This window comes from Pituophis catenifer, unplaced genomic scaffold (genome assembly GCF_029215685.1).
Source record: "Pituophis catenifer annectens isolate HBS135680 unplaced genomic scaffold, rPitCat1.0.hap2 SCAF_6, whole genome shotgun sequence".
Lineage (NCBI taxonomy): Eukaryota > Metazoa > Chordata > Lepidosauria > Squamata > Colubridae > Pituophis > Pituophis catenifer.
The window spans coordinates 29,427,246-29,454,470 of NW_027256886.1; the positions used below are offsets into that span (position 1 = coordinate 29,427,246).

Here is a 27,225-nt window from a genome sequence, read left to right on the forward strand (position 1 = left end):
TATGATACAAGAGACATTCAGACTGAACCATAGCAAGCGTGTATTGAAGCCAAATTTAAAACAGACATTGTATAAAAGTCCAAAACCTGCTGCAAGATTAAAACCTAAACACTTTATAAAGTGCCATTTTTGCTCCCTCTTCCCAAAATTCTTGGCAAATCTCGGGTTTTAAGGTTATGTCCTGAAAGTAGCTATTCCGAATGAAATGCATTTTTATGTCTTTTACAAGCAGTGTTTGCAGACCAATTCTAATTTTGCAAACCAAAAGTCAATACCATAGACCAAATGAGGGAACAGTATCATTACACATAGATTAATTAGAGAGCACCAAACTCAAAATGTTTTTTTCAACAGAGTAAAGAATTTACTGCCTCTTCTATGTCTTCCTCCAACTTGCCTCCAGAAGTTGCGAATGCTCCAACACTGGAAATTTTTAAGATGTTGGATAACCATTTTTCTGAAGTGGTGTAGGGTTTCCTGCCTAGGCAGGGGGTTGGACTAGAAGACCTCCAAAGTCCCTTCCAACTCTGTTATTCTAATTTCCAGACTGGTGTATCCAAATTAGCAGTAGACAGTGGTAGCTCTGAATCGCAACTCATCTAACCCACCAAATGTAGCCGAGAGAGACAGATTACAGGACAGTGTTTATGGTTCAAAAGATATTTTTAAAATCTTGTTTCTTATTCTTAAGCCTTAATAAAAATATAGTAAATAAAATTGCTCGGGCATATCGCCTATGGTAAAAATAATGAAAAAAAAAAAGGTGGTGGTTTTAATTCATGGATAAGAATCCTAACAAATCTACAAAAAATGGTAACAGATACAATACTTTAGCAGACACTACAAAGGTATTTTAATAGAATATCAGGAAACATTTAACTGAGGCATTCATTTTATCTAATCTTTAATTATTGAAATTATTTAGAGACTAGACTTTGTTTTTCACGGTTCACAAATGCTTTTGATGTCAACATTTTATTATTTTACATCACTTTCCAAGAAGGTAGAACTTTTAAAATAAAACACACGGTGAACATGGTGTAGGAAAATAATGTATGTGCAAATGGTTGGACTCAATGTGTAAGAACAAACAAGAAAATAACCACTTAAATAGAAACAGTGATTTGAGATGCTGTGTAGAACTAAAGAAATAAAAGATGTCTTAGCTCAAAATAGAAAGTTAAGTAGTTCCAATTGCAAGTTTGTACATATCCAAAGAACAAAGAATACAATTCAGTGCAATGATAAGAAATTACAATCTCTTTACTTTTATGAATTACACTACTGTTGGTACTTTGTTCCATAATCTTTGAATCACTCAGACTTACTTAAAATTTTATTTTTTAAGGAAAAAAAGCAAAATTAAAGCTAAACAACATTTTACACATACCTCTGGATAATCTGCTGACATTCTAGCAAATAATTGTTTTAGTCAATATGTACACTTGCCAGAATGAGAGATATAGATAAATTAGGATGCCATTTCATCTGGCAAACCACCGCAAAAAATTTTTGGCTAAATGAAACAAGTGCAATTAGTTAACAATAAAGGTGCTGTATTTAATAATACAAAAACAATGAAAAACCTACTGCAAGTTACACCATTTTGTAGATTATTTGAAAAATCCGCGTTTGTCTTTCTATGCAAAGAGAAGTGTCTGTAAGATACCTTTACAGGGTGAAGACATTTCCATTTGCAAAATAATACAGTTCAAATATACATTATCATGCAAAAAAAAAAAAAATGTTAACAGAATGTTACAACAACTTGAAAAAAAAAGTCCAAGCATTTTTTTAACACTGTAATACGTTACAGTTTTTATACAGTGGCTGACGTTTCCAGTGCATGGGTCATAAGTCACCATACAATTCAGAGACAGGAACAAAGGGCTTTGTAATTTTTTTGAATTTCCCCACTGTCAGAACTTTTTAAATGTAGAAGCTAATTTTAGCGCCGAAACCAAAGCCAACTATTTAGTAGCCAAAAAGCTACAGTGATTGAATACATGATCATCTCCCTTTTAGCTCGTTCTTTATTTTCTTCTTCCAGAAGTTGTAGGCGGCGATTAAGTTTTATTATCTAAAAGAGAAAAATAAATATTAATATTTTCCATAACTACCTGAATGATCAAGTAGAGTCTGTCAATATAGGACTTCAATCCTGGAAGCCTACTGCTTTAACCAATAGAAGATCTGTTTTCAGTAACATAATACTCATGCCCTTACAACCTTAGTAATTTGGGTTACATTTTCTTTCATATTCCATATGTATATTAACAAATTCATATTTTTATCACCTACATTTCACTACTTTATCACATCTTTTCTTGCAGGGAGCTACTGCAGCCATGGTGTATCAGTAGCACTCTGTTTCCATACATATTATTCTTCAATATGTAAGTCCTTGAATTACAATTGCAATCGGGACTGAATTTCTGGTTGTAAGTTGTCACGGTCACAAGTTGAGGCACACACGTAACCTAACCTGATTTTATAATAGTTTTATAGTGGTCATTAAATGAATCACCACAGACATTAAGTGAATCCACAATCATAGAGCGAACACCATGTTCATAAGTGGAAATCCTTTCAAACAGGTGTTTTGCCAGAAACTGGCAAAAAACATCAGAAATCATCATGTCACCATGGTATGGTGCAATTGATTGTAAAGATCAGCTGGTTGCCAAACAGCTGAAATGCAGTCATATGACCATGGAGGGATGGCCATACATTTTAGAATAGGCAGAAGTGCATTATAGGTAGAACACACCCATTTTGGGCCTGTCATAATTTTGACTGCTCATTAGTTGAGAATTATCTGTAATTGTTGCAATTTTGAATATTTACATGTACTATATGAATTAACTATATTATGTAAGGGTCACAGCTATAATAACTGAAGAATTTTAGATACCTGTCGTCTTAAAGAAGCAGCATCCACAACTGTCATATCTTCTGATGCTCCCTCTAATGATGTGTCTATATTTGAAAGAGTGTATCTGTATGACAGAAAAAATACAAAGATTATTCAATGGCACAAAGAGGTGAAATATCATTGCACATTTTACCACCTGAAAATCAAACCTTAAAACATCATACAAAGTGGTAATTCAATGCAGCCTGGAGAAATGCAACTACTGTATAGCAAAAAAGAAAGAAAGAGAGAGAGAGAGAGAGAGAGAGAGAGAGGGAGGGAGAAAGAAAGAAAGAAGAAAGAAAGAAAGAAAGAAAGAAAGAGAAAAAAAGATATTTTCTGTGAAGTGAAAAATGCTTGAAGCTGTTTGAATTCTAGGTAAAATACCTAGAATTAATTCTAGGGTGAAATAATGAGAAGAATTTTGAGAAATAAATGCTAAAGGTATGCCTTTGACAGTTAGTTATTGGTAATAGCCAATAAACATTAAAGACAGGTTGGGGTATACAAAACCCCTAAAACTAAATTATGATTTGTTTTAAACAATATCTGTATGTGTCGCCAGCTTTTATGATTTGTAAGTCATGATTTATAATATAGTATTATGTAAGGAAAGACACTAAAGCTTGCTAAGAAAACTAGCTAAAAAAAGAATGTATTAATCTTATGTGAAGAGTTACGTTTGTGATAGGCATACATATTCCATGTTGACAGTATGAGGATGAAACAGCAATGAAGATGTACTTCAATTTTGAAGTGACATACTGTATAGTCATAAGATTCTGAAAACCACATTTAGGTAGCCGGACAGGAGTTTTAAAACCAACATTTCAGCAAAATGTTACCAATTACATACATAAGCTCAGGATTAAGTAAAAGTATTGATGAGACCTTCATCAATATATGGATAAGATATATAGGAGAGGAGCTTAAATTAATAAGATAGTAGAAAATAAATTTGGGCAAGCCAAGCCAATACAAAAGGGACAGGTGATAATAAAGACATCTTGATCTGAAGAAAAAAAATCAAAAATATTCTGAAAAAGAATGTTAATTCTTTTTGAAGTAATGGAAGTATTCTAAATCCTGAATAAATAATGCTACAGTTACTGCATTGTGATATAATATCAAATTATTCTACATAAATGTATCATAGATCACTGGAATCATAAAAAACAGGAGGAATCCTAAGTGCAAACCAAGGTCTATCACACTGGAAACTATGTTTTAAAATTTAAATAAGTGAAAAAGTCATCCAACAAATCTGATACTGTTACACTAGTATTCAATAGAAGAACAATAAAAATAAGGACTGAGAAAAAATAAAATCGAAAAAGAAATTTAGGGGATCAAGCCTCTTTAGAGCACTCATTACAGAACAGTATAAAACACTATATTGAGCAAACTAATTCAGGAACACCTTTGACAGTTTGCATAAAAGCTAACTAAATACAACGTTACCTGGCTTCATCGTGATGGCGGCTTGAGGAACTGACAGCTGCTGATCCACCACGTAACACTGGCCTAAGGCAAGATTTGTAGATATGAAGGAAATACAAGAAAAAAAAAAACATGGAGAGAAAAAGTAGAACAAAAAAAAAAAAGCCCTGAAGTCAAATTTTATTTCTATTATACTTGACATACAGTACTGTAATTACAAATCCTATTTATATTTAGAAAATATTCCATTTTATAATTTTATAATGGAATATTATATTCGATGATGTACAAATGATTTCCCCAGATTATGGTTATCTTAATCTAATTATGACAAATTTTATCCCATTGATTTCAATGGCCAATTCTACATACAGGTAAATTTTATCAAAATAATTTCATTTTTACTCATCCTCAGCAAAATCTGGGCAAAGAGCCAAGTCATCAAGCCCATCTGAAATGCCAGCAAGTTGGGAGCCATCAGTATCTCAGAGGGAACTTTATTCCAGAAGGTAGGCAATACTGCATCGAAGGCAGACTTCTGGAGTCCCAACAGATGGCAAAGTTTAACTGAAGGAACCAAAGGACACCAACCCTGCCAAATTGAATCTCTGTGTTCATGCATCTATACCTTTTTATAATTGAAATAAAATCACTTACATATTACTGGTATTCATTCATTAACTCCCATTTTGCTTTTAATTCACATATAATTTCTAAAATTACCTGAAACTTTTGAGCAAGCTAAAGTTTTAATACAAACAATGAACAATGAACGCACATGCTCATATTTTCACTCATAGCGAGAATAATTTTTAAAAATACTATTTCAATTTTTTCCATAAAAATCTATGACATAACATTGTCATTTCCCAAGAAGTCTTAAGAGTAACAAAAATAATGGCCAATACAAATCGGCAAATACATCAACCGCTTAGACATCATGGGACATTTTTCTAAGACTTAGAGCAAACACTTAATATAATCTTTTTTGTCTGACAAGTAACTCTTTTTCCCCAAATCATTAGCTAAGAACTGAGCTAATCCATGCTTTAAATAATGTATCACAGAATTCTGTTGAAAAGGCAAGAAACACAAGAACACTCATGTTTACAAGTAATTGGATGCAATTTAAACTAGCACTCTAAAAGGCATATCTACCATTTAATAAAAATTGAAAAGTAAAAATTCCAAGAAATGGTCCAGTCCACAAAGCCCACTTTGGCAACAATACAGAAGTTATTTGCCACTTATTTATTTTGAAAATATTTTCAATTTTCCAATCTAGCCTACAGGTTTGATAATTCCTAATAGTTTTGCCATCCAAGAACTAGGGCTACGCAAATCTTTGAAGGGTTATATTGTTCAAGGTTTCAGCAAACCTTTCAGGTTATTTTACAAAGCAAAGTGTGACCTTCAGTTCTAAGAGCAAAGCAACCATGATGTTCTGCTTCATAATGCTCCCAGTTGTTGTTGTTTTTTTCTGCAGTGCTTACACTGTGAGGAAAGTCTGGGAAGATATTTTGGTGAGCATTGCAGAAGACAACTAGCCAGATTTTCTGTGAGTCTGTGGAACTTCCATTGAATCTACCCAATCTAAAGACATCTTGATACACCACTAAGATTTTCAAGGTTAGATAGCTTCAGTGCACACTGAATCCTGTAACATGTGCCAAACCCACTTAGCTAGAAGCATTTTGGCCTGCACTGGGAAAGAAGACTACAGAGATTTTTCCAAAAGCACTGGACTGAATTGTTTCAATGTAAATTGTTTCACTGAGATAAAGAGAATTACAATATGTTGTTTCTACTACATGAATGTCATTTGAAGCATAGGCTTACCAAGTACAGACAAGGTCTAACCCTGCATTGCTTTTCAAGATAATTCAATTTAATTGAATTTAGATTGGCTAGATGCCACCTGACTGAGAAAAGAACTTTAGTGTATTTTGGATATGCCAAATAGCCCAGCAAACTCTAGTTATTGAAAATATGGAATTATGTGCTTTTATGAAAAACAAAGGAAACTTCATTAACTAGCCTTGTGTAAATCATCCTATAAAAATCACAGAACGTATTTTGCTTGCTTGCTGTGACTTGCACTGCTGAAGAGTTGTCTGAAGAAGCATGCTGAAGATGACAAAAAAGGATGAAGATTACCAAGGGACAATAATTAATCAATTCAGAGGGTATGGTTGGAGTCCCAGGAGAGGATTGAAGATGAAGATTAAAAGTGCATCTGCCAAAGGGAAGCAAGCAGATAACTAGCTGCTGCCATTCTGAACCAAGATCGAGGAAAGCAAAAAACTGTCATTGATCTCGCTAAGCCTTCTTTAACTCTCAAATTAGAACACAGGATGAAGAGTAGGGCATACATCTGTTAAACTTGTATTGTAATCTGCACAACACAGATGCTTAACAGTTGCTCTAAGATTAAAAGTTGAAGTTCATTAAAAACACAGTTAACACACTAACTATCATGTCCATAGAGAATGAGGAAGATATTTTTTGCATGGAATTTATCTGTCAATTATACTTGCAAAGCTTAGCTGGATCTGAAACTACACTGAATGTATGTTATCAGGAGCTTGAATAGACAGAGGGCAAAACCCTGTCTTTCAAAATCATGCTGCTTCATTTTGCAAGGTTTGCATGAATGCTTTGGACACTATTTCCAGGTCTTTCTGCATGAGTGCATACAAATTCCATACATTTAAGAAACAAGTTTTTTTTTAAGCTTTGAACTGCCATTTTGGTCATGAAAGTGTATTTTATATCGTAACTAGCAAGTCTTTGAAGAGTAAATCTGAAGGATTTCCAGTGTTTTGCACCCTGACTATGTGGCGGCTGCTCCTAAACTTAGTTTTACATGAAAAGAAAGGTTAGTTCTACAATGGGGTCATTTGAAGAGCAACATAAATCACTGCAACATTTACTGCTTCTACAAATTGATAAAATTAAAATATACATTTGACAAAAAGAAAAAGGGATGCAGCTAAACACAAATTCGCAAATGGAGGCATAAATGAAATTGCCAATCTGAAGTCGTTCTCCAGCATATACCTGAGACATTTTAACATGAGATGCTGGATAAAGAAGGACCTGCATGCAGCAGCTACAGGTTATATCTAAGATATGACCCCATTTGCTTTTAGAATACTGATTTGTTAATACAATTATCAACTCATTACTAACAAAACTTTAAGTAGTACCACATCAAGTATCAACATTCAAGAATAGTTTCCTTCATTTTAAACATAAATTTTAATATTCTTTGCATCAAATGCAGTATATCTTCCAAAAAAGAGAAGCATATTTAATCTTTAGTTTACTCTTATATAAAAGCCAGAAATACTTCAGCTCAGATTTAGCCTATCTACTTCTTAAAGTCACATTTGTCCTTCTATTGTATCATATTCAAAAAACTCTTATTGTCCAGCTTTTCTATAACCCTAATATTTAATGGGACTTTTTAGACATATTTGACTACTGTATTTCTACCACCAACAAATAGACTATGTTCTCTGAGCAACTTATATTAAACGTTAAAAGAATTGCATCATACTTTTACAATGAAAAGTATAACTAGAACCAAAGGTATATTGAAAGGTTTGTAATGAAATATATATTATAAAACTTGCTGAAGCTACTGTGTTTTCCCGAAAATAAGACCATGTCTTATATTTTTTTGAACCCTGAAATAAGCGCTTGGCCTTATTGCCATGCACTTCAAAAGCCTGATTGGGCTTATTATCAGGGGATGTCTTATTTTGGGGGAAACAGAGTAGATATATAAATTGTGGACAAACATGACAGGAAGAATTTATCTCTTAAATTATCCACTAATACAGCAGTTCATTATGAAAGTTTCTGACATAACAGTAACATACAAATTATAGATGTCTAAAATACAAGGCAGATACATTGAATTTTTTTCAAGACAGCAAAACTTGTATCATGTTCATAGTGGAGTCCTAGATTTTCCGCCTAAGATCGAGTTCATCAAAGAGAGTTTTTGAGAAATGTTAGAAAAAGAGTTTATCCTATGATTGACTTATTAGCCATGATAAACAATCAACATTTTAATTGACAATAGAACATACTATAGTTATTCAAAGCATGGATGGGATATGCAGGAATCAGAAAATATTTTAAAAGAAAAATAAAGCAGAACAAAAACGAAGTTTTAAAACTACTGTTAAATAAAATAATATGCTTAAATAAAACAATATGCTTAAAACAGCAAAAAAGCAATTCTATAGATAAAAATACTGTAAAAGAATCAGCAACTGTAGCCATGCAAGTAATACCATATATTTTCCAAATTTCACATTCCTGCATGCAAATTTTAGAAGTTTAATTTTACCCTAAAGATGGGTTTAAAAGAAAATATGATACTTGATTTTTAAAATTATATTTGAGATAAGTTAGAAAGATAAATTCTTTATTTAGATTTTTGATTATTTCTCAAGGCCTTATTATTACTTGGTTCAATTATGTCTAATTGATTTATAGAATTTAAAAACATTATGATTCTCAAAATTTTGAGAAAATATTTTAAGACTCATAATCTGAGAGAACTGAATGTACCTACCTCTGTAAAACATAAGCAAGTGCTGCAGTTAAGTTTTACATCTGCAAGATGCTTAGGTTTTAATATAGACATAGGGTGTGAATATTTAAATAAAACCACAAAAATTGTTGGTGTAAAGAAAGTGAACTGTTTTGATATATGGCACAATAAAGTTCTAAAACAGGGTAATCTTTAAAGAAATATGTTCCAATGGAAGTGTTAACAGGTTGTTCTATTGCTCTGGAGAATCATTATAATCTCAACTGAAATAAAAAAATCAGTGACTAAATCCTATATTGATTCCAATTTGATCTTAAAAATGACCATAAGAACAAAAGTTGCTAAATAAAAGCTCTGCTGACATAACAGAATGCAACAGAATACCCGATCCTTTGCTCTGGATTCATAAGAGAAGCCTAAACATTACTGGATTCAAAAACAGGTGCAGCTTGAATGAAAACAGGTTCTTTTGGTTCAGAAAAATTTAATTAATTATTTGGGACAAATGGAAGTAATAGCTCTTACTATGTAACAGGTATAGGCTAATATTTGACAGATTCCTTATTAATTAGTTGGCTGACAACAGGTTAAAAAAATAATTTTGAAAGTCATGCATATAAACTGCAAAAGCTGTCTTTTCCATGCAACTTTCAGGAAGAAATTGCTATAGGCATTTTTTTTCAACAAGAATTATAGATACTGCAGATAGTGATCAAATAAATTCAGCATCATACTTTTAATATGCTCCCCTTCAATGTTAATGGATTTTGATTATCTACTTTTTTTTAAAAAAAAATCTATGATTACTGTATTATGAGAAGAAAATATTTTATACGCTCAAAGTCAGTTAGAAATAATAAAAGCTATTCCACTGAATAAAGAGAAAATAAAAGAACATATCTTGGATTGTGTAGCTGTATTTAGTTCCCTATATCCCTTTTCTACTCAGGAACAAAAGAATTTTAATTGGCTATTTAAATGTTCAATTGGTCCAAATAAGTGATAAAACTATCCATGAAATGTGAATTTTGGAAACGTCATTCATAGATCATAGAAAGAAAAAGACATGAAAAAATATTACTTTTATGCTGTGTACTTCTTTAAAAAAAATCAAATTTAATAAACTAGAAAATTAAAAGGAAGTAAAAAGCAGTAAATTGGCAGAATCTGTGATGGCCAATCACCTGCGGTTTTCATCCAGCACATCCAAGACTTGCTGGTAAGCCCTACGAGTAGAAGACTGGATAAGCGACAAAATGCCCCGAGCAGAGTAAAGACTAGGTCCATCTTCAGAAAACTTTTGGGGAGAGCAGACACGAACCTGTTGAGGTGATGGTGTCACACTGTTTTGCAAGCATAGCAAATGAAGAGAGAAACACTAGTATCAGGTTTCAGATAGAAAAAAAAGTTTTCTCTACCAATCCTTGTTGAAAAATTAAGTTGGTCCCAGTTTTTTGCACCTCTACCATAAATAAGTAAAATATTATCAAATAGAATTTCAATGGAACCCCAAATCTTCAGTAAAAAAGCACTTTAATTAGTAAAGAATCTACTATTATTAAGTAGATATTTACTAAACTTATTAAATATACAATAGGTATGATAAAATACAATTTTGTTTTCAAAACACAAACACAAAATCACTAATGAATTCCCAGAGATAGATTCTGACCTACTGTATTGGAAAACCTACTGAAATTCTTAACATTTAATTCAGTTATAATTACTTTATCAGAAGATTGATCCTAGTTTTTCATCTAGATTAGATAACTGCCCTTCCATCTCAATGGGAGAGAAGAGAAACATTTGCAAGATAACGCAACACATGCAGTGTTCTCTCTTTTTTATAGGAATGACATACTGCAAAGCATGTGATTTTGATTAAAACCCGCTAAACAATATAGGCTCGAATATTGAATAATTTTAAACTGTAGAAGGGAGCTATTCTGAAACTGCTCTCAGAGATGAAGTTTAGATAAAACTCTAATGATATTTGTTTTTTTTTACAAAATAAATAAAGCTTTGTGGAAATTATGAAAACAGACTTCAAAAGAAACAACTAAGACAGCAGAGGTGCTGATAACTTCTAGACATATCCCAAATAAGCAAAATATATTCAAGCATTTATTCTGAAACAAAATCTTTCAAAAATAATGCACAGAATGGAAACTTGCTATATAGGTATTTGTAAATATTTCTATTAGAGATCCTAAACTGAAACTACATTTTATTTTTTATACAAAGGGATTCTGGTCCATAAACTAAAATTATATTTACCGTATTTTTCAGAGTATAAGACGCAATGGAGTATAAGATGCACCTTAGTTTTTGGGGAGGAAAATAGGGGAAAAAAATTCTGTCTACCAGGTATTCATGTGGCTGGTCCTTAGCCTGGTCAACTTCAGCACATTAGTTCTGGTTTTGAGGTTGGGGCGTCAGCTTCAGCACATTAGTTCACTCACTGGTTTTAAGGTTGGGGCTGGTTGGGGCTAAAAAAACAGCTTCTAAAGCACAGTTGATCATCGGAGGGAGGTCCAGTGATTAAAGCAGGCGAAGCGTGGAAGGGGTAAGAGAAGGCAGCAGCTGTTCCGGGTAGCCATTTTGGGCACCTCACGTCACATTTTCAGCCTCCAAACGTGTCACATTTTTGGGCGGCTATTGGCAGCAATGTGCTTTGATGATCCTCACAGCCTTAAAGGGCTCTCAAATGGGAGTGTTTGGAGGCTGAAAACGTGATGTGTGGAGCCCAAAAACACAAGCCATTGTTGGTGGCAATCTCTGCAGACAGGAAGAGGACGTGCGGAGGACGGAGGGTGGGGGCCAGGTTACATTTGGAGTATAAGACGCACCCAAATTTTCAGCCTCTTTTAAGAGGGGAAAAAAGTGTATCTTATACTCCAAAAAATACGGTAAATTACATTTTGAAATTATAGCCGTATGAAATAATGTCAACAGCTTCTATTCATGTTTTACATAAAAGTCAAACTTGAAAAGCTGCCAGCACAATCCTGAATAATATATAAATGAAAACAAGAGCATTCTTCCAAAGAAATAAGCTCATTTTTGTGGATTTCTCTGATCTTATGACTTTGAATATCATTAGCAGCTAACTATTCAAAGCAAAATACAAGGCCTACAGATATTTATGCGTTTACTATAGGATTTATCTGAAAGACTATATTTTCTTAGATAATGGCTCTTGGTTTACCTTAGATTGAGAAAATGATAACAGAAGTACTTTTTTTTAATCTTAACTTTTTGTTGGGAGGTGTGGTTCAATTTAAATTCTGGACTATCTTCCTTTCAGGTAATTGTAATATTTATATATTCCTTTTCTGGTGACGGACAATCTAACCTGTCCATTTAAAATATTTTTTAATCAGTTAAATTTTATGAATTCTTAAAATGTATTATAATCTTAATGTCTTTTTGATATCAGACTATGATCTATTTGTTTTGAGGTCTAAATTACACTGGAGCCTCCAATATTCTTTCAGCTAAGTAGATTTCTTTCTTTCTTTCTTTCTTTCTTTCTTTCTTTCTTTCTTTCTTTCTTTCTTTCTTTCTCTCTCTCTCTCTCTCTCTCTCTCTCTCTCTCTCTCTCTCTCTCTCTCTCTCTCTCTTTCTTTTCCTTCCTTCCTTCTTTTCTGTTAAATTGGATTGTTTGTATATTTCCTGCTTTCCACCTGGAAAATTTTGCTATCTATGATCTTTAAAAAAAAAAAAAAAAAAAGCTCTTAGCAATAGATCTGGCTGGAGGGACAATGACTCCTTAAATTTCTCAGTATAGTAACCTGTTATAAATTTTAAAATGCTTTAAACTTGGCCTCACTTGTAGCTGTGAATAAATGAGTTTGTACATTTAAAAATCCCTAAATTATTGCTTTATTATCACAAATATTTTCCCATGAGCCTCTGCAAGATTGATTATTGTAAATACATATAGTGTTTGAAACCGCAGAAGTCTGACATTACAATTCATAACAAAAACACCTCTGGGAGCAAAATAAATGAATTTATGTTAAACCAAGTAATTGGTTCAGTACCATTTATTTTGACTGGCAGTGGCTATCAAGAATTTGAGATTTTCCCCAGCTTATTTTCTTTGTGGAAAGTGAATGTTAAACCCAATACAAACAAAGCAATGGGCATTTACATAAAGACACTTACGAAGAAACCATATTAATACTAACATAACAAGTGAAATCAAATTTCCCATAATTGTGGAAATTAAACATATAAGCATATATGTAATATTTTTCAGCTTGAAGTTCCAAAAAAATAATGTTATTAACATGCAAAACAAGACTGCACAAAACTATTCTACATTTATCTTTTCCATTACAATTGTATTAACGATAAAGCTTCCATTTTTATTTATCATTAGTTTAATGTAGCTAAGATCTCTAAAATTATTGTACAAAGCCAACCATTTCACATAATTTGCTGACAACAGATTAACATTACAAAACTTCTTTATATGTAGATAAGGTACAACATATTGAAGAAATAAGTCTGACTCTACACACATGTATGTAATATTTGCAAAGAAACTATGGCCATAAAATCTAAAGTGTATGGCCTTATTCAAAAGCACTGAGACCCAAAGACTAATGAATCAAAGATATGATTCAAATTACATACATTGCATGTTTCTAAACTGACCTATATTAGGCATGTGATAGAATATTTGGCAACCATCAAGTCGCCACCTTTAATTACATATAAAAAGATGGGATAAAATATAATAACAGCCCTGAAAACTTGAATAGATACATCTTATTTGTGGAAAGGAAAATATATCTCTCTTCTATCCCAACTACTTACTATTTATGAAGAAATTTCTCTAATCAGGATATAATATTTATTGGGGAGAAATAAAATCCCAGAGTTCTAGAATTTACCCACAAGATGAATTATGTTTATATCTGATTTTATTACACATACACATGCGCACCATATATGTATGTGTGCAATATAATTCAGTAAGCTTCATTTCAGATAACATAGCTAAACAAATGTTGACAGTAAACTGTGAATAATCAATTTTTATTGAACATACTTGTATTTCATTTTTAGCTATAAAAGATGACTGGTACTATGACATTTTTATTTTCCAGTCAGTCTCAATATTGTGCTATCACGAAGAACAGTTCTGATTATTGGAAAGTGTTTTCTTTAAATTAATTAGCAGAAAAGGCATCATGGTTGCTTATCACTTCTTGTATCTAGTTATTATTAGTTTGGGGGAACATTTAAGTATCATTCTATGTCAAAAGATAAGTAAGGCACTTAAACACACCACTATGGGACAAGTGCAATGATGACAACATAAAAGTAATATTATTCATTAGGTAGACAAAAAAATGGAACTAAAAAATGGAACTAAAAAACTCTTCTAAGCTGATAAGATTCGGACACAGAATGTTTCATTATTACAATTAACCTGCTACAATTGCATACAGTTAATTTACTAGAGCACAAAACAGTTCCACCTACAAATATATATATATAAGCATCTCTAACAAAGGAAAAGCATGGATTTTTGTAAAAATGCTGGATAATAAATTAGGACAATAAAGGTAACAGTTTATATATTTAAAACTAAAAATTAAAACATCAATAAAAACTTAAGGCTTTTGAATGCAGCCTGTGTGAAATATCTAATTCAAATAATAAGATGTCACTTGAAGAAGAGAATTACAAGAACTACTTGCAATTATTCAAGATGTATTTAGAAAATTTATATAGTTGTGAATCATTTACTTGCAAAAAAGTGACACCAATAGAAAAAATATACATTAGCAAATGCAAATGAGATGATGCAAATTTAGAAATAATATCCAATCCTTACAATGCAATATAATATACCTCACCCCAATGTAATCAGTTGACTGATAAAGCTATTCAGTTCAAATGCTGTCAGCTGGTAGGCAATCTCAAGATTTTTACTTTATTATTTCATGGTTCTTTATCTTTAAAATTGGTTTTGACTGGACAAATTTTTAGAATAATTGTCATCTAACATAGGGATCCCAACCCCTGGTCTGTGGCCTGGCACCAGTCTGTGGCACACAAACAATTGGGCTAAGCAAACAAGCAAAGCCCCATCTGCGGGATGCAGGCAGCACACGAAATCATGCCCTTTCCAGGCCACAGAAAAACTTCTCTCCATGGAACTGATCCCTGATCCCAAAAGGTTGAGGGCCGCTGATCTAATACATCTTTTATTTATGTATCTGGAATGTTTATCCTTTGAATATAACATCTTTAAATATGCTTCATATATTTAGTTAGTTGCTTCATCCACCTTCCTCTTTTTCCCCAATTGCAGGTGAAAGAAACAAGATGGAAAACCTTTAAGAAATTATTCAGGGGAACACCTATTAACAGCATATTGGAGGCACATTTTTAAAATGGCTGCCATGGTAGGATAGCTTACATATTCATAAATGGCTGTCATGATAAACGCAGCCAGTCAGAAAACATACAAATTACAAATCAGGCTCCCTCTGGACATCTATAACTTCCCTAACACGTTTGTTGTCTTTATTGGGAAAGTACTTGCTTCTCCAATAAGCCACCACGCTATCAATATCCACTTTTTATTTTCTAAAAATGAATTTGTGGGCCATATAGACATCCTTGGGAGGAAATGGAATTAAAGGTCCTAGCTCTCCTTTTTATGTAATTAGAACATCTAATAATAAAACAACGAATATACTGGACACCAAGATGGTACCCTTGATTTAGGTATGCTTTAAAGATTAAGGTTGCAATATATCACAGGACTTCAGACATGTAATTTATTTAGTTATTAAATTTGTTTGCCGCCCACTCGCTGCATTATCCCAATGCAATGAAGAGACTTATGAATGCTAAAGTTATCCTAATTTATTGTTATGAAGCAAAAATATGGATGCAACTGCCTAATATCATTCCTTGTACATTAAAAAATGAGAGCAAAGAAATCCAAAGAATTAAAAATAGCAACTGGTAGCTCTTTAACTTTTTCATTGCATTATTTACAAACAGGTAAGGCTAATATCAAGGCTAATATCAAAGGGCTGTAAATAGATCAAATAAACACTTGAAAGCATTTCCTAATCAAGAACTAAGAAAAAACACAGACCAGGTTTCATTTACAGATACATTCATAATCCTTTTCTACTCACAGTGCTTCATTTCTCATCAACTGGCCATTCTGACGAGTTGCATTTTCACTCATGGAACGTTCTCTTTTCAGCCTTCCTACTGACCGAATCTGCCAGAAAAAAAAGAAGAAAAGAAACAAATCAAAGATAGTATTTTACTGTATTAATAGCATTAATAACTAGCTTAATGTAGTAGGCAAGTGATTTTGATTAATGCAAGCTTTTTAAATAATGGATTTTCTGTTAGAATGTAAGAGCTTTATTTCATACAATGATCCCCTATATTTTATCCATCATGATTTTGAAAATGTGTAATTCACAAATAACTTTAACCCAGATTCATATACAATTAAGTGTGTAGTTTCATATATAATACTAAAAATTCAGAGAAAGTTCAGCTTATTGGAAATGAATAAATGTTCTAGTACACACTGCCTGATTGTTCCTGCTTGATTACTCCTGTAATCTAGAACACCTAAGTAAGCAGGAAATCTCATGTAGCATTTCATATAAATCAAAATTCCCAATGCTGAGGAATATGGAGACAGCAATGAAAAAGAAATCCAATGACCATTATAGGATATTAGCTTAGGAAGGGATGGAAAAAAACCCTCTTGATTACCCTGTCCTGCTTCTCTTTGATATAAAAGAAAAAAAAAAGAATCTTCATCAGATTTCAAGGTTCTGCATTATATTCTCTAACAAAAAATAAAATAGAATTCTACTAGTTCGTATTTATTTCCAGATCCAGTAAATCTTGATCTGATAGCTTCTTTTCTTCTAAACTTTTATAATTGTATAAAGCCAATAGCAATTCTTCAGACTGTTTTTAGAGATGGATATCAAGATAAATCATTAAATAAAGTATGGGCAAATAAAAGTTTTATGAGTCAGTTATCAGCTCTGTACTTAGAAACTGAATGTCACTCATGCATAAGCACTTAAATCCTGAATTAAATAAGGGCAATGCCAGATAACTATAATTTATTGTGAACCCAGTAAAGATGGAGATTAAGATGATATGCCTGTCAGGCCCAAAACCAAGAATGATACCAGTACATAGTAATTCTTCCAAGCTGAATTGTTTCACACCTATAATGCCAGATTAAAGACTCTAGTATCTGCACCTACAATGTACTTGGTGAACTATTAGGGAAGGACTGTCTTGACCTCATACATATCTGGGCTGAGTTGCCCCTTCTCCCTCTAGAGCACACCCCCTCCCTCCTGTCCTCACTACATTCCATCACATCACCTTAGAATTAGTGAATTAGTGCCCTGTATGCCTAATTATATATTCTTACAGCTATCTAAAGTTTAACTCAAAAAAGGATTTCAAGTGCTACTTTAGGGTATTAAACTTTGGCACATGGAAATAAAAATGGATGAACAATTGTAAAGAGTGTGAACAATGGCATAGCTCTTACTTTTATTACAATTAACTCACCGGGATCGTCTCAGAGTAACCTGTTATATTCTGAACCTCAACCTTCCATATTAGTTTGCAAAAACTAATATAAGATCATCTTTGAAATAATGTACAATGATATATACTTTCAACACTAGTAATCTGTGTAGAAACTATAGTATAATTAAAGTTATTAAAATGACTAAAATTATTTGTGACTCCTTTAACTTAGAAGTCTGTTTCTGTTAACAAAGATATATTAAAACATTTAAAAAGCATACATTAATTTTCTTTCAGCTTCTTAATCTCAACAGAGCTCTTTAAACAATGTTATTAACATGCAATATTATAGAAGGAATACTAATGAAATGAGAACAAATAATCAGTTTATTTTATACACTCTGATAATATCTTCACTTTTATTCAAGATTCATATTGAATAAATTTTATACTCTATGTGGTTTTCAGGTAACGACCACATATTCAATGACCCTTGAAGGTTATGCTGCTGCTGAATGAATGGTGGTTAAAATTGTTCTCAAACTTCTAGTCATCCTGCACCGTCATGGTTACATGATCATGATCTGGGTGCTCGGCAACTGGTTCACACTTATGAAGTTTGCACCATTCCATGTCACATGAGCATGGTCTTCTCTTCCCCCAAAGTCAATATAGGGAAACTCACAGGTAAGGTTGCAAATTGTTTGGGGAAGTCTCCCCCACTTGAATACACACTCCACAGCTCCTCTGTGCTTGTACCATGCCGGCCACCTGCACAGCCTCTACACTTTGCTACGCTTGTGCTGTGACTCCCTGGCCACCTTCACAGCCTCCTCAGCCACTTGTACTTCACCCATCCAGCAGCATCCAGTCACCATGCTAGTGCCCTGCTTCCCCCACTACTTGTACTATCTTGTGCACCCTCCCCCATCAGAAGTCAGTAACCTACTTACCAGCCTGCTTGCAAATCTCCTAGGACTTGCAACTTCTTGTGGACTTCCCCACTGACTATGGTTGTTGGAAGTTGGCAGGAAGTTTCAAGTAGTTGCTTGTTTAATGACTCACAATCCTCACTTAGCAACTGCCACAGGATTTCAGGGATTGCCATGGCTAAGCAATGCAGTTGTGTGACATTGCACTATATGATTGCATCAGTTAGCGACATGAATTCTGGACCAATTGTCACAGTAATTCAAGAACCCTCTGTATTCTGAATAGGATTATTATGTAGAACATTTTCAATGTTTTGTTTTTGGATTTAATAAAATATTAAAATATAATATTAGCAAAATATGATATTAGCAAGGAAGAAAAGAAGTATACTAGCCTCTTCATTCTGAGGAGTGTGAGGAGGAGGTCTCTCTAAGTCCAGAAAATCTAGTGGACGATCACTAAGTGAAATAACACGGGGAGGAGTTTTCAGCGACAGAGACTTGAATGGAGTTGACTGTAGAAGATCTAGATCTGGGGGTCTAGAAAGTGGAATGTCTTCACTATTACCTGAAAAGAGTTAAGTTTCAAGTCAATAATACATTAAGTTTTTCGTTGTGCTGCAATGGACTGCAGAAACATGGTGCTTTATATTTAATTTCAAATAGAAATTTACTGAGAGATCCAAAGCATAAGATCATGTAGTGATTGTAGGCAATGTTTTTGGAATCACTACATATTTGTTTACAGATACCATTTTTAATAATATACACAATACACTATACACACATGTATAATATGCAGTAGATAGATACAGAGCTGATAAAAGAAAGAAAGGGGTTTAACTATTTTGTGTCATGGTTTGCATGGAAAGACTGTTGAACTCTATAAACCCCTCCTCAGAGAAATGTATTTAAATGCATAAAAGACATAGACCGTATTACAAAATAAATCAGTTATGCTCAAATATAATGACCAAAGTATTAGAAAATAAACATATAATACATTTGAAAAGAGTTGTGATTCTTTTTCCATTGAAATTCATGAAAGCCCCAAAATCTACCATAAGGATAATTAGGTTAAGAACTCCTCATCTAAAGCTAAACATACCTGCCACTACAATCCGCTCTGGCACCTGCATTGTTACACTGGCATTTGGAAGCCCTCCTTCAGGACAACTTTGCTCAAGGTCAGCATTTGGTGGTGCTACCTTGAGTTTTTCTGGAACTCTCATTCTCTGGTTGATCCCTTCGGTATATTCAATTTCATACTGAATTCGATTCATTTCTGCCATTTCGGCAGCTGGAGATGGGAATGCTGCTGTGCTCATCCTAACACAAGATGAAACAATTCAAATTATATATCAATAGTAACATGCTTTTAGTGTACAGTGATTTATATTGCATATGATAACAAGTTTTTCTTCAAAGTCTCTTTTACAATACATGTTTATTTATTGTAGCCTATTAGAAATATAAATTTCTGCTAGAGATGTCCTTTCTATTAATCATTGGGATCCCAATGTTATATAGGAAAATCTGCACATCATCTGTTTTTTGAAGAGTAGCATGAAATATTAAGGAGCAAATTGCCACTGCAGAGCAATCAATTTAGAAACATGACTAAGATACTAACATCACAAATCTTAAGCACACTAACGGCAGATAGATTGTGGCAAAAACATTGACATAGTCTTATCTATTGACATATCACAACTCTATGAAAATCTATTGTACAGTTAAATACATTTTGCAAAAAATAAATATATTTTAAAACTCTAGAAAAAATTAACAACCTAAGATAAGGATTAAAAGTAGGGGGCTATGCAAGGAATAGAATGGAATCTGCAAGAAAAAGGTTTCCATCTTTTGTCTGTTTTCTGAATCTTGGCAGGAAAAAAGATATGAAGAAAGGCTGCTATGGATGACTTAAGAAAGGAGACTTGTGTTAGGTACTACAATATAGAATCTGTATCTCAAAATCAGGCATTTTCATTGAGTACCAAAACTAATGAAAAGTCATAATATGCCTGGTACCAGAGGACAGTTGTATTCTAAACTAATTTAAATATCCAGGCAGTTTTAGAAAACAGCTTGGTGTACACAACTTTGCAAAATTAAAAAGGAAATTGCAAGTTTCTAACTGAAATATTAGCTATGGTTGGTAAAAGGGAGCATGCATTAAATTTCACTTCAGTCTTAATTGACAATGAAAGACCTAGGAATACTCTCAAGCTATTGACTTATTCTTTCTAAAGAAAATGTAACCAAATAGATGGAATTCTTCTCGTACAGACTGTGGAATTATTCTTTAACCATCTATCTCCTTTGGCCTGAGCTTCAGTCATTGGCAACACCCACTCCAATACCATAGCCATCAGCCCTGTCCTCCCTTTCCCAATTCAAAAGGAAAAACAGAACTGTACAAGTGAGCCCTAGACTTACAACCATTTGTTTAGTGATCGTTTGAAGTTCATGAAGCACTGAAAAAAGGACTTATGAACAGTTTTCACACTTACGACTATTGCAACATCCACAGGGTCATGTGATCAAACTTCGGGCACTTTGCAACTGGCATGTATTTATGACAGTTGCACTGTCTTAAGGTTCCAGCTGGCTTCTGACAAGCAAAGTCAATAGGGGAAGCCAGATTTGCTTAACTGAGGTGATTCATTTAACAATTGTGGCAAAAAGGTTGTAACATGAAGCAAAACTCACTTAACAACTGCCTTGGTTGGCAACAGAAATTTTGGGTTCAATTATGGTTGTAAGTCAAGGACTACCTTATGTGATTTGCATACAGCACTGATTAAGCCACTCCAGTCTTTGCCCCATTACTTTATTGTTCCAATAAAGATGAAAAACAACATAGCAATAAACTGATCTGTACAGGCTTCTAAACTATTATGGAGTCAAAATAGCTGTCTAGAGAGGAGCAGAACCACTTCAAAGCAATCTCCTCTACATCCAATTGTGTTAAATCACTGTAGACAGATAGCAGATCAGGATTAACCCACTGAGAATCTGCTGCGCTAGAACCAGAAAAGGCTTAAATAAAATTAGATGTTTTATGAGATGGCCAAAGGTGCCTGATTAATATTACAAAAGACTAGTCTATATGCCGCAGCTCAGTCTGAGTTGCAGTATTTCTTGGAGCATGACTATTATGTGGTGCAAGAAACTGCAGCAAAATCTTCAGCAGAATAAAAGAAAATGCCTTTTATAAATATCCAATTTGCCAAAACAAAAGTTTTCCTTGTGGAGAAAAAAAATCACTACTATGAATTTGTTATAAATATATCCTTCAGGCCCAGGATACTATAGAATCAAACTATTGATTTAAATAATTTATAAAACTATCCATCTTATAGCAGTGACATACAAAGATTAAATATTAAAACCAACATAACAATATAACTCAGTATCCTAATGAGTTTTTGTTTCAATTTCTAGTCCTATTCAAACTGAATTTTGACCTGTTTAGCAGATTTTGAATTTCATTATCCATAATTATATGGAAGCTATCTTTATAATTGCAATGAAATCCAAATATTTCCTCTAAAAAGTTCCAAATAAATTTGAGATTCATTTGAACTATGAATTCTTTGGTTTTTTTCTTTTGATGATACAAGCAGAATACATAAATGTTTAGAGAAAACTGATTTTAAATTTCTGAAAATCACCTGGAAAAGTATTTCAAATTCTCATATTAGAACCAGTATTTGTCTACATACAAACAAGAGTGTTTTGGAAAATATAGTATATTGCTAAAAAAGGGCACTCAGTGAGAAAATCAATACAGCCAAATCAATAATGCTTACTTAAAATAAGTAAACTATCTAAATAACATTTCAGTGATAAGACATTAAATTGTTGCTGATCAGTGCTGTAGTCCTGCTTTGGCAATGAAATACAAGCAGAAAATAAGCACAAGGTTTGATCCATTCAAGACTAGAGAGAAATGAAAATGATTAAAATGCCACACTATCTAAATCAGATTCCAAATTAGAGGCTCTGCAGAGTTATTTATTTTTAAAACATTACCACAATTATATAAAACTTGACTCTAAAATTATATTTACTATTAACTACATCACCTACTCAATTTGCACCACTTTAGAATCTGATTTTTAACCATTTCATTTAAAATTATAATACATATCTGTAACAAAATTTAATGCATGCATGTTTCAGAATATCTGGGAAAATACAAAAAAAATCAGTTTCAGGATGTTCATTTTAGATATCAGCTTATGGATGTTATCTAACCTCTCAATTTAAGACTTATGTTTTTAAGACTATTTGACAAAAACGCCTTGTGTTTAGAAAGATCTGGACTTTTTCATTTTCCAGATGGAAAACCACCTGGATTCTTGAATCCTACTACAGAAGAAAAGGTAAAAGTATATATAATTTTAATTTGGAAAGAAAGGAAATCTATCTGGCCAAAGAACATTTATGCAAAACAGTCACATTGTAAAATACATGAAGATACTACAACTACTCACTAGAATAAGTACAAATGTAATTCTTCAACTTTCACTAACCTTCCTAAAGGAATTTCACCCCTGGTTCGCTTGCTCATTCTGAAGTTTGCTTGCAATGTATTAATATTACTACACTATAGCACTGTTTATTTTACAGAACAATATGATTATACAGTGGAATTTTTCTACATAAGACAGCATGACAATTGCTTTTCAAGCTGTAACAGGAAAAAAAAAAGAACAGAAAGAAGTATTAGGCAGATTATAAATAAAATATTACTAACGACATTTTAAATGATATCTATGATTTATATAATATGAATTTGATAAGAATATGCCAAGCTTCCAAATATTTAAAAATTTACAAAGATTCAGAAATTTCATTTCTTTTTTAAATTCTCAACTCTGATTTTTAGAAGAGCGGAATTATAATTCACAATAAAGCTAGTGAAGATTTAAAAACAACTCCTAAATCTGTGAAAAAATTAATCCACATTTTACAAAAGATTATCTGTATCTAATTATGCCTAAATACTTAGTACTTGCCTTGTTCTAGGCTTTTATCCTAGCAACTGTAAAGATAAGATGCAGATTATAACTATTTAAGCATATGGGACAGGTAAATCCCAGAGAGAATACAATACATTAAATATATAGAGTTGGCTGTCTGTTTTTTTCTATAAATTATGTCGCCTTATACAGATCACATTAAAATGAAGCACATGTGACATCATCTGGATTGTGATCACTATAGCGAGCTTAATCATCTAGCTTAATCATCACTTAATCATCTATCTATATACAGGTAGTCCTTGACATATGGCCACAATTGAGCTCCAAGTTTCTTTTGCTAAGCAAAACAGTTATTGAGTTTTGCCCCATTTTATGACCTTTCTTGCCACAGTTGTTAAGTGAATCACTGCAGTTGTTAAGTTAGTAACACAATTGTTAAAATGAATCTGGCTTCCCCATTGACTCTGTCTACCAGGCAACAAAAAGGGACCACATGACCCAGGGACAGTGGAACTGTCATAAATATGAGTCAACTGCCAAGCATCTGAATTTTGATCATGTGACCATGGGGATGCTGCAACAGTCATCAGCATGAAAAACAGTCATAAGTCATTTTTTTCAGTGCTGTTGTAAGTTTGAACAATCACAAACTGTTGTAAGTCGAGGACTACCTGTACTACTAAAAATCTCATTCCCATAATCTTTAACTGGGTAAAATGGTGCGTCATAGAGCAATACTTTTTGAATCAAGGAATTTCAAATAGCTTAACTTAAGAGAATGTGTCATAAATCCAGGTTCCATGACTTGTGGAATTGAAATTTGGCAGCTAAAGGACTTGCTACCAAAGGATTACTTTCATATTTAAACTGAGAAGTATGAGAAAACATAGAAGTATGTTTTCTTGTTCTTGATTTAACTTGAATTTTAAAGCCAACATCATGGTTTAGCAATTTATGTCAATCAAGACACTAGCTTCTGAAAAACCGTGGCTTAGCATTATATATGAACACAATCCTAGTGTGTTACTTTCTCCAATAAATGAAATTATAAAGCTAAGTATGTTCTTACAAAAATAAACCAAGGATCCTGATTTAAACATACCGGTAATGGTTTTTGTCAAATTCTCAGTTTACTTTTGTTGAATTCTCAGTTTACTGCTGCTCAAGAAAAAGCCCAGGTTCACTAGATTTCTGGATGTTGTGCAAACACAGAACCAGTTGATAGGCTACAATAGCACAAAATCTCCACTACATATAGCCCATCAGATAATAGTTACAAAGAAAAATGGACATCACTCAATTTTATTTAAGTACAAATGCATTAGAATTAATAAGAAATATGAGGAATCTAAATATTGAGTTACAAAATTTTTGCTAAACTGGTATCAGAAATATAATTTAGTGCAGGGGTGTCAAACTTGCAGCCCGCGGGCAAGATGCATCACGAGCTGGCCACACCCACGCCCAGTTTAGCAAAGGGGGAAAAAGTCACGATACGTCATGTGACGACCATGTGACGATGCAAGTTTGACATCCCTGATTTAGTGGATTAGAACAGTCAACTATTTTGGTCTATTTCAAAAGGGGCAATGAGAATGGTAGAAAATTGTGATTTGTACAACCATACAAGATTCCTGATAAGACAATTCACCTATGTTGAGGTGTTGCTATTGCTAATATCCAATATCATTTATTTGACCAAGAATTGAACCACTAGAATGTCTGCCTTTCAATGTGCTGTAAGGATATATTTAAAACTCCAATCAGCAAAGGCTGAGATAGTTGTACGAATAGAATCTAAGTGAAAGCCAGTATTTATGACAATTCTGTATCTCCCCCTTCCTTCTCCCCTCCCACCCCATCAATTGTTGCATGTCTTTATAGTGGTTCTCAAAACTACATTCGATATTTCTGATGAAACATGTTGCTTCACAAAAATGTATTCAGCAATATATTTGCTACTCCTTAAGGTATCTCAGAACTCTGTTGTGCAGTTGATGACTGAATGGTAAATCCATTTTATCTAAGGCCTTTGTTTCTCACCCTGGTTAATAACAACTCAGGAACTTCCCAGCTGGGTAGGAGAGCAACAATCTTTGGCACAGGTCAGCACCTGGTGTTCAGTTGCATTCTGCCTATAAATATAACGGTAACAGTCGAAGCAGTGCTAAGGTGGGTAAATGAATTATAGCATCTCAGAGCTGGAAAGGCCATGTAGGTCATTAAGTCCAATCCTCTGTTTAGTGCAAGAATCCAATTAAAGCATCCCTGCCAGATGGTTCTCCTGTCCTTTCTGGCATACCTATAATAAAATGACACCCTTCACCTCTCTTGTTAATTGGTTCCACTAATAAACTGTTGTTCCTACTGTAAGAAAGTTTCCGTTAACCAGAATCTTGACTTCCTGGTTCCTTGAACTTAAACTTAAGTGTTTTCTGGAATGAGAAAAAACAGGTCTTTTTCTCCAACCTGCATTCTTTTAGGAATTTAAAGAATTATCAAGCCGCCCCCCCCACCCCCCTTCCCTGCTTCATTCCCAATGGCTTCAATCTCTCTTAGGGTTAGTTTTTTTTAGCCCCCTGATCTCTTAACCTGCTCCAGTTTCTCAAATTCTTTACAGAGGAGCCCCAGAATGGGTCGCACAGCCCTACGTGAGAATAAAATAAGTAAGATAAAAATCAGCAAACCCGCAAAAAGGGGGGTGGGGTGGGAGAGAAGCAGACGAAACCAATGGAGAAAGCGAAGGCGTTAACGTGACCGAAGATAGCTAAGTCTTACGCTTTGAGGGTGGGGAGGGCGGAGGGGAGCAACAGAGGGGCAAAGCTGTTGAAGCAAGAGAGCAAAAGGACCGCGGGGCCCAGCCTTTTGTGCGGAAGGGAAAACGGTACGTGAGAACATCTGAATACAGGAAGGAAGCCACCAAGGATTCCTATGCCAACTCCCCAGCTTTGCCCCACTGCTAATTCGGAGAGAAGGCCCCAAACCAACTCTCCCTTTATTTCTCACCCTGAGGCCAGCAGGGAGGCGGAAGCTTTGGTCCCAGTATCCACTCCAGCCGCCTCAGGCTCCGTTCCTCCGTCAGGGGCCGTTAGTGGCGGAGCACAGCGCGGAACTCAAAGAAACAAAAAAAAAAAAAAAAAAAGAGAGAGAAGAGAGAAATGGCCTAAATTGTCCCAAATGCATTGCCGTAACCGGCAGCCGGGAACGCTCCGTGATATATCGCGTGAGCGAGGAAGGGCGGAACTGGACCTTCAGCAGGAATCAGAAAGTGTCGCGGCCATCTTTACTATGGTCGTAGCTGGCTTGCCGCTCGCTTTGCAGAAAATCGAAGGTTTTCTGGACAGTGCGAGGAAATGGGCGACGGCTATAGAGCGTGGCTTCGTTTATTTTTGTTATTTTTATTTTGGATTCAGCTTTTTTTTCAGAAAAGGTTTAAATATCAGTATTGGAGTCTGATTATGATAAAGATCTAGAAAATCAGAGTTCCTTTAAAAAATAGTTCTGTTTTTATGTCGCATACAGATTTAGCCAATTGAACATTTATCTAATACATTAATTATGGTATTGTATCCCAATCTAGCTCAAGTTATGATTTAATGTACACTAATACAATTATATTAGTTCCCAAACGACACTTTTTTTAAAAAAAAAGGCTAAAAGTCTAGCCCAATTCCAATGAAGAAGAAAAATAAGAGATTCTTTTCAAAAGACACCAGCCTGGCTCCGGTGTTCCAATATCTAAGGAGCTGCCACAAAGGAGGGGGATCAACCTATTCTCCAAAGCCCCTAAAGTCAGGACAAGAAGCAATG

At 33.9% G+C, this 27,225-nt stretch overlaps 1 protein-coding gene across 4 annotated transcripts; it reads right to left on the reverse strand.

Annotated features, from left to right (window-relative positions):
- Positions 1-829: 829 nt before the first annotated feature.
- MFF (mitochondrial fission factor) lies at positions 830-26,578 on the reverse strand. Of its 4 annotated transcripts, XM_070945022.1 has the most exons (9): positions 26,422-26,578; positions 22,963-23,120; positions 19,527-19,747; positions 18,814-18,986; positions 16,100-16,188; positions 10,109-10,267; positions 4,376-4,438; positions 2,915-2,999; positions 830-2,080 (listed from the first exon to the last, which is right to left on the reverse strand). In XM_070945022.1, exons 2-9 carry the CDS (start codon positions 22,998-23,000, stop codon positions 1,949-1,951), a joined length of 960 nt encoding a protein of 319 aa, XP_070801123.1. In that variant the 5' UTR covers positions 23,001-23,120; positions 26,422-26,578; the 3' UTR covers positions 830-1,948. The 4 variants fall into 4 exon arrangements, with proteins under 4 accessions (XP_070801123.1, XP_070801124.1, XP_070801125.1 ...); XM_070945023.1 differs by lacking the exon at positions 22,963-23,120; XM_070945024.1 differs by lacking the exon at positions 10,109-10,267 and having other exon boundaries at positions 26,422-26,576.
- Between the last annotated feature and the right edge of the window lie 647 nt (positions 26,579-27,225).

What these genes read in the sequence shown, in the direction of transcription:
- MFF (XM_070945022.1), bottom strand. Translation starts at nt 23,000, where the DNA reads ATGAGCAAGCGAACCAGGGGTGAAATTCCTTTAGGAAG. An exon ending in GGTGAAATTCCTTTAGGAAG is followed by an intron (nt 19,748 to 22,962) that starts GTTAGTGAAAGT and finishes ATCTTGTGTTAG; the next exon opens with GATGAGCACAGCAGCATTCC. An exon ending in AGAGCGGATTGTAGTGGCAG is followed by an intron (nt 18,987 to 19,526) that starts GTATGTTTAGCT and finishes AACTCTTTTCAG; the next exon opens with GTAATAGTGAAGACATTCCA.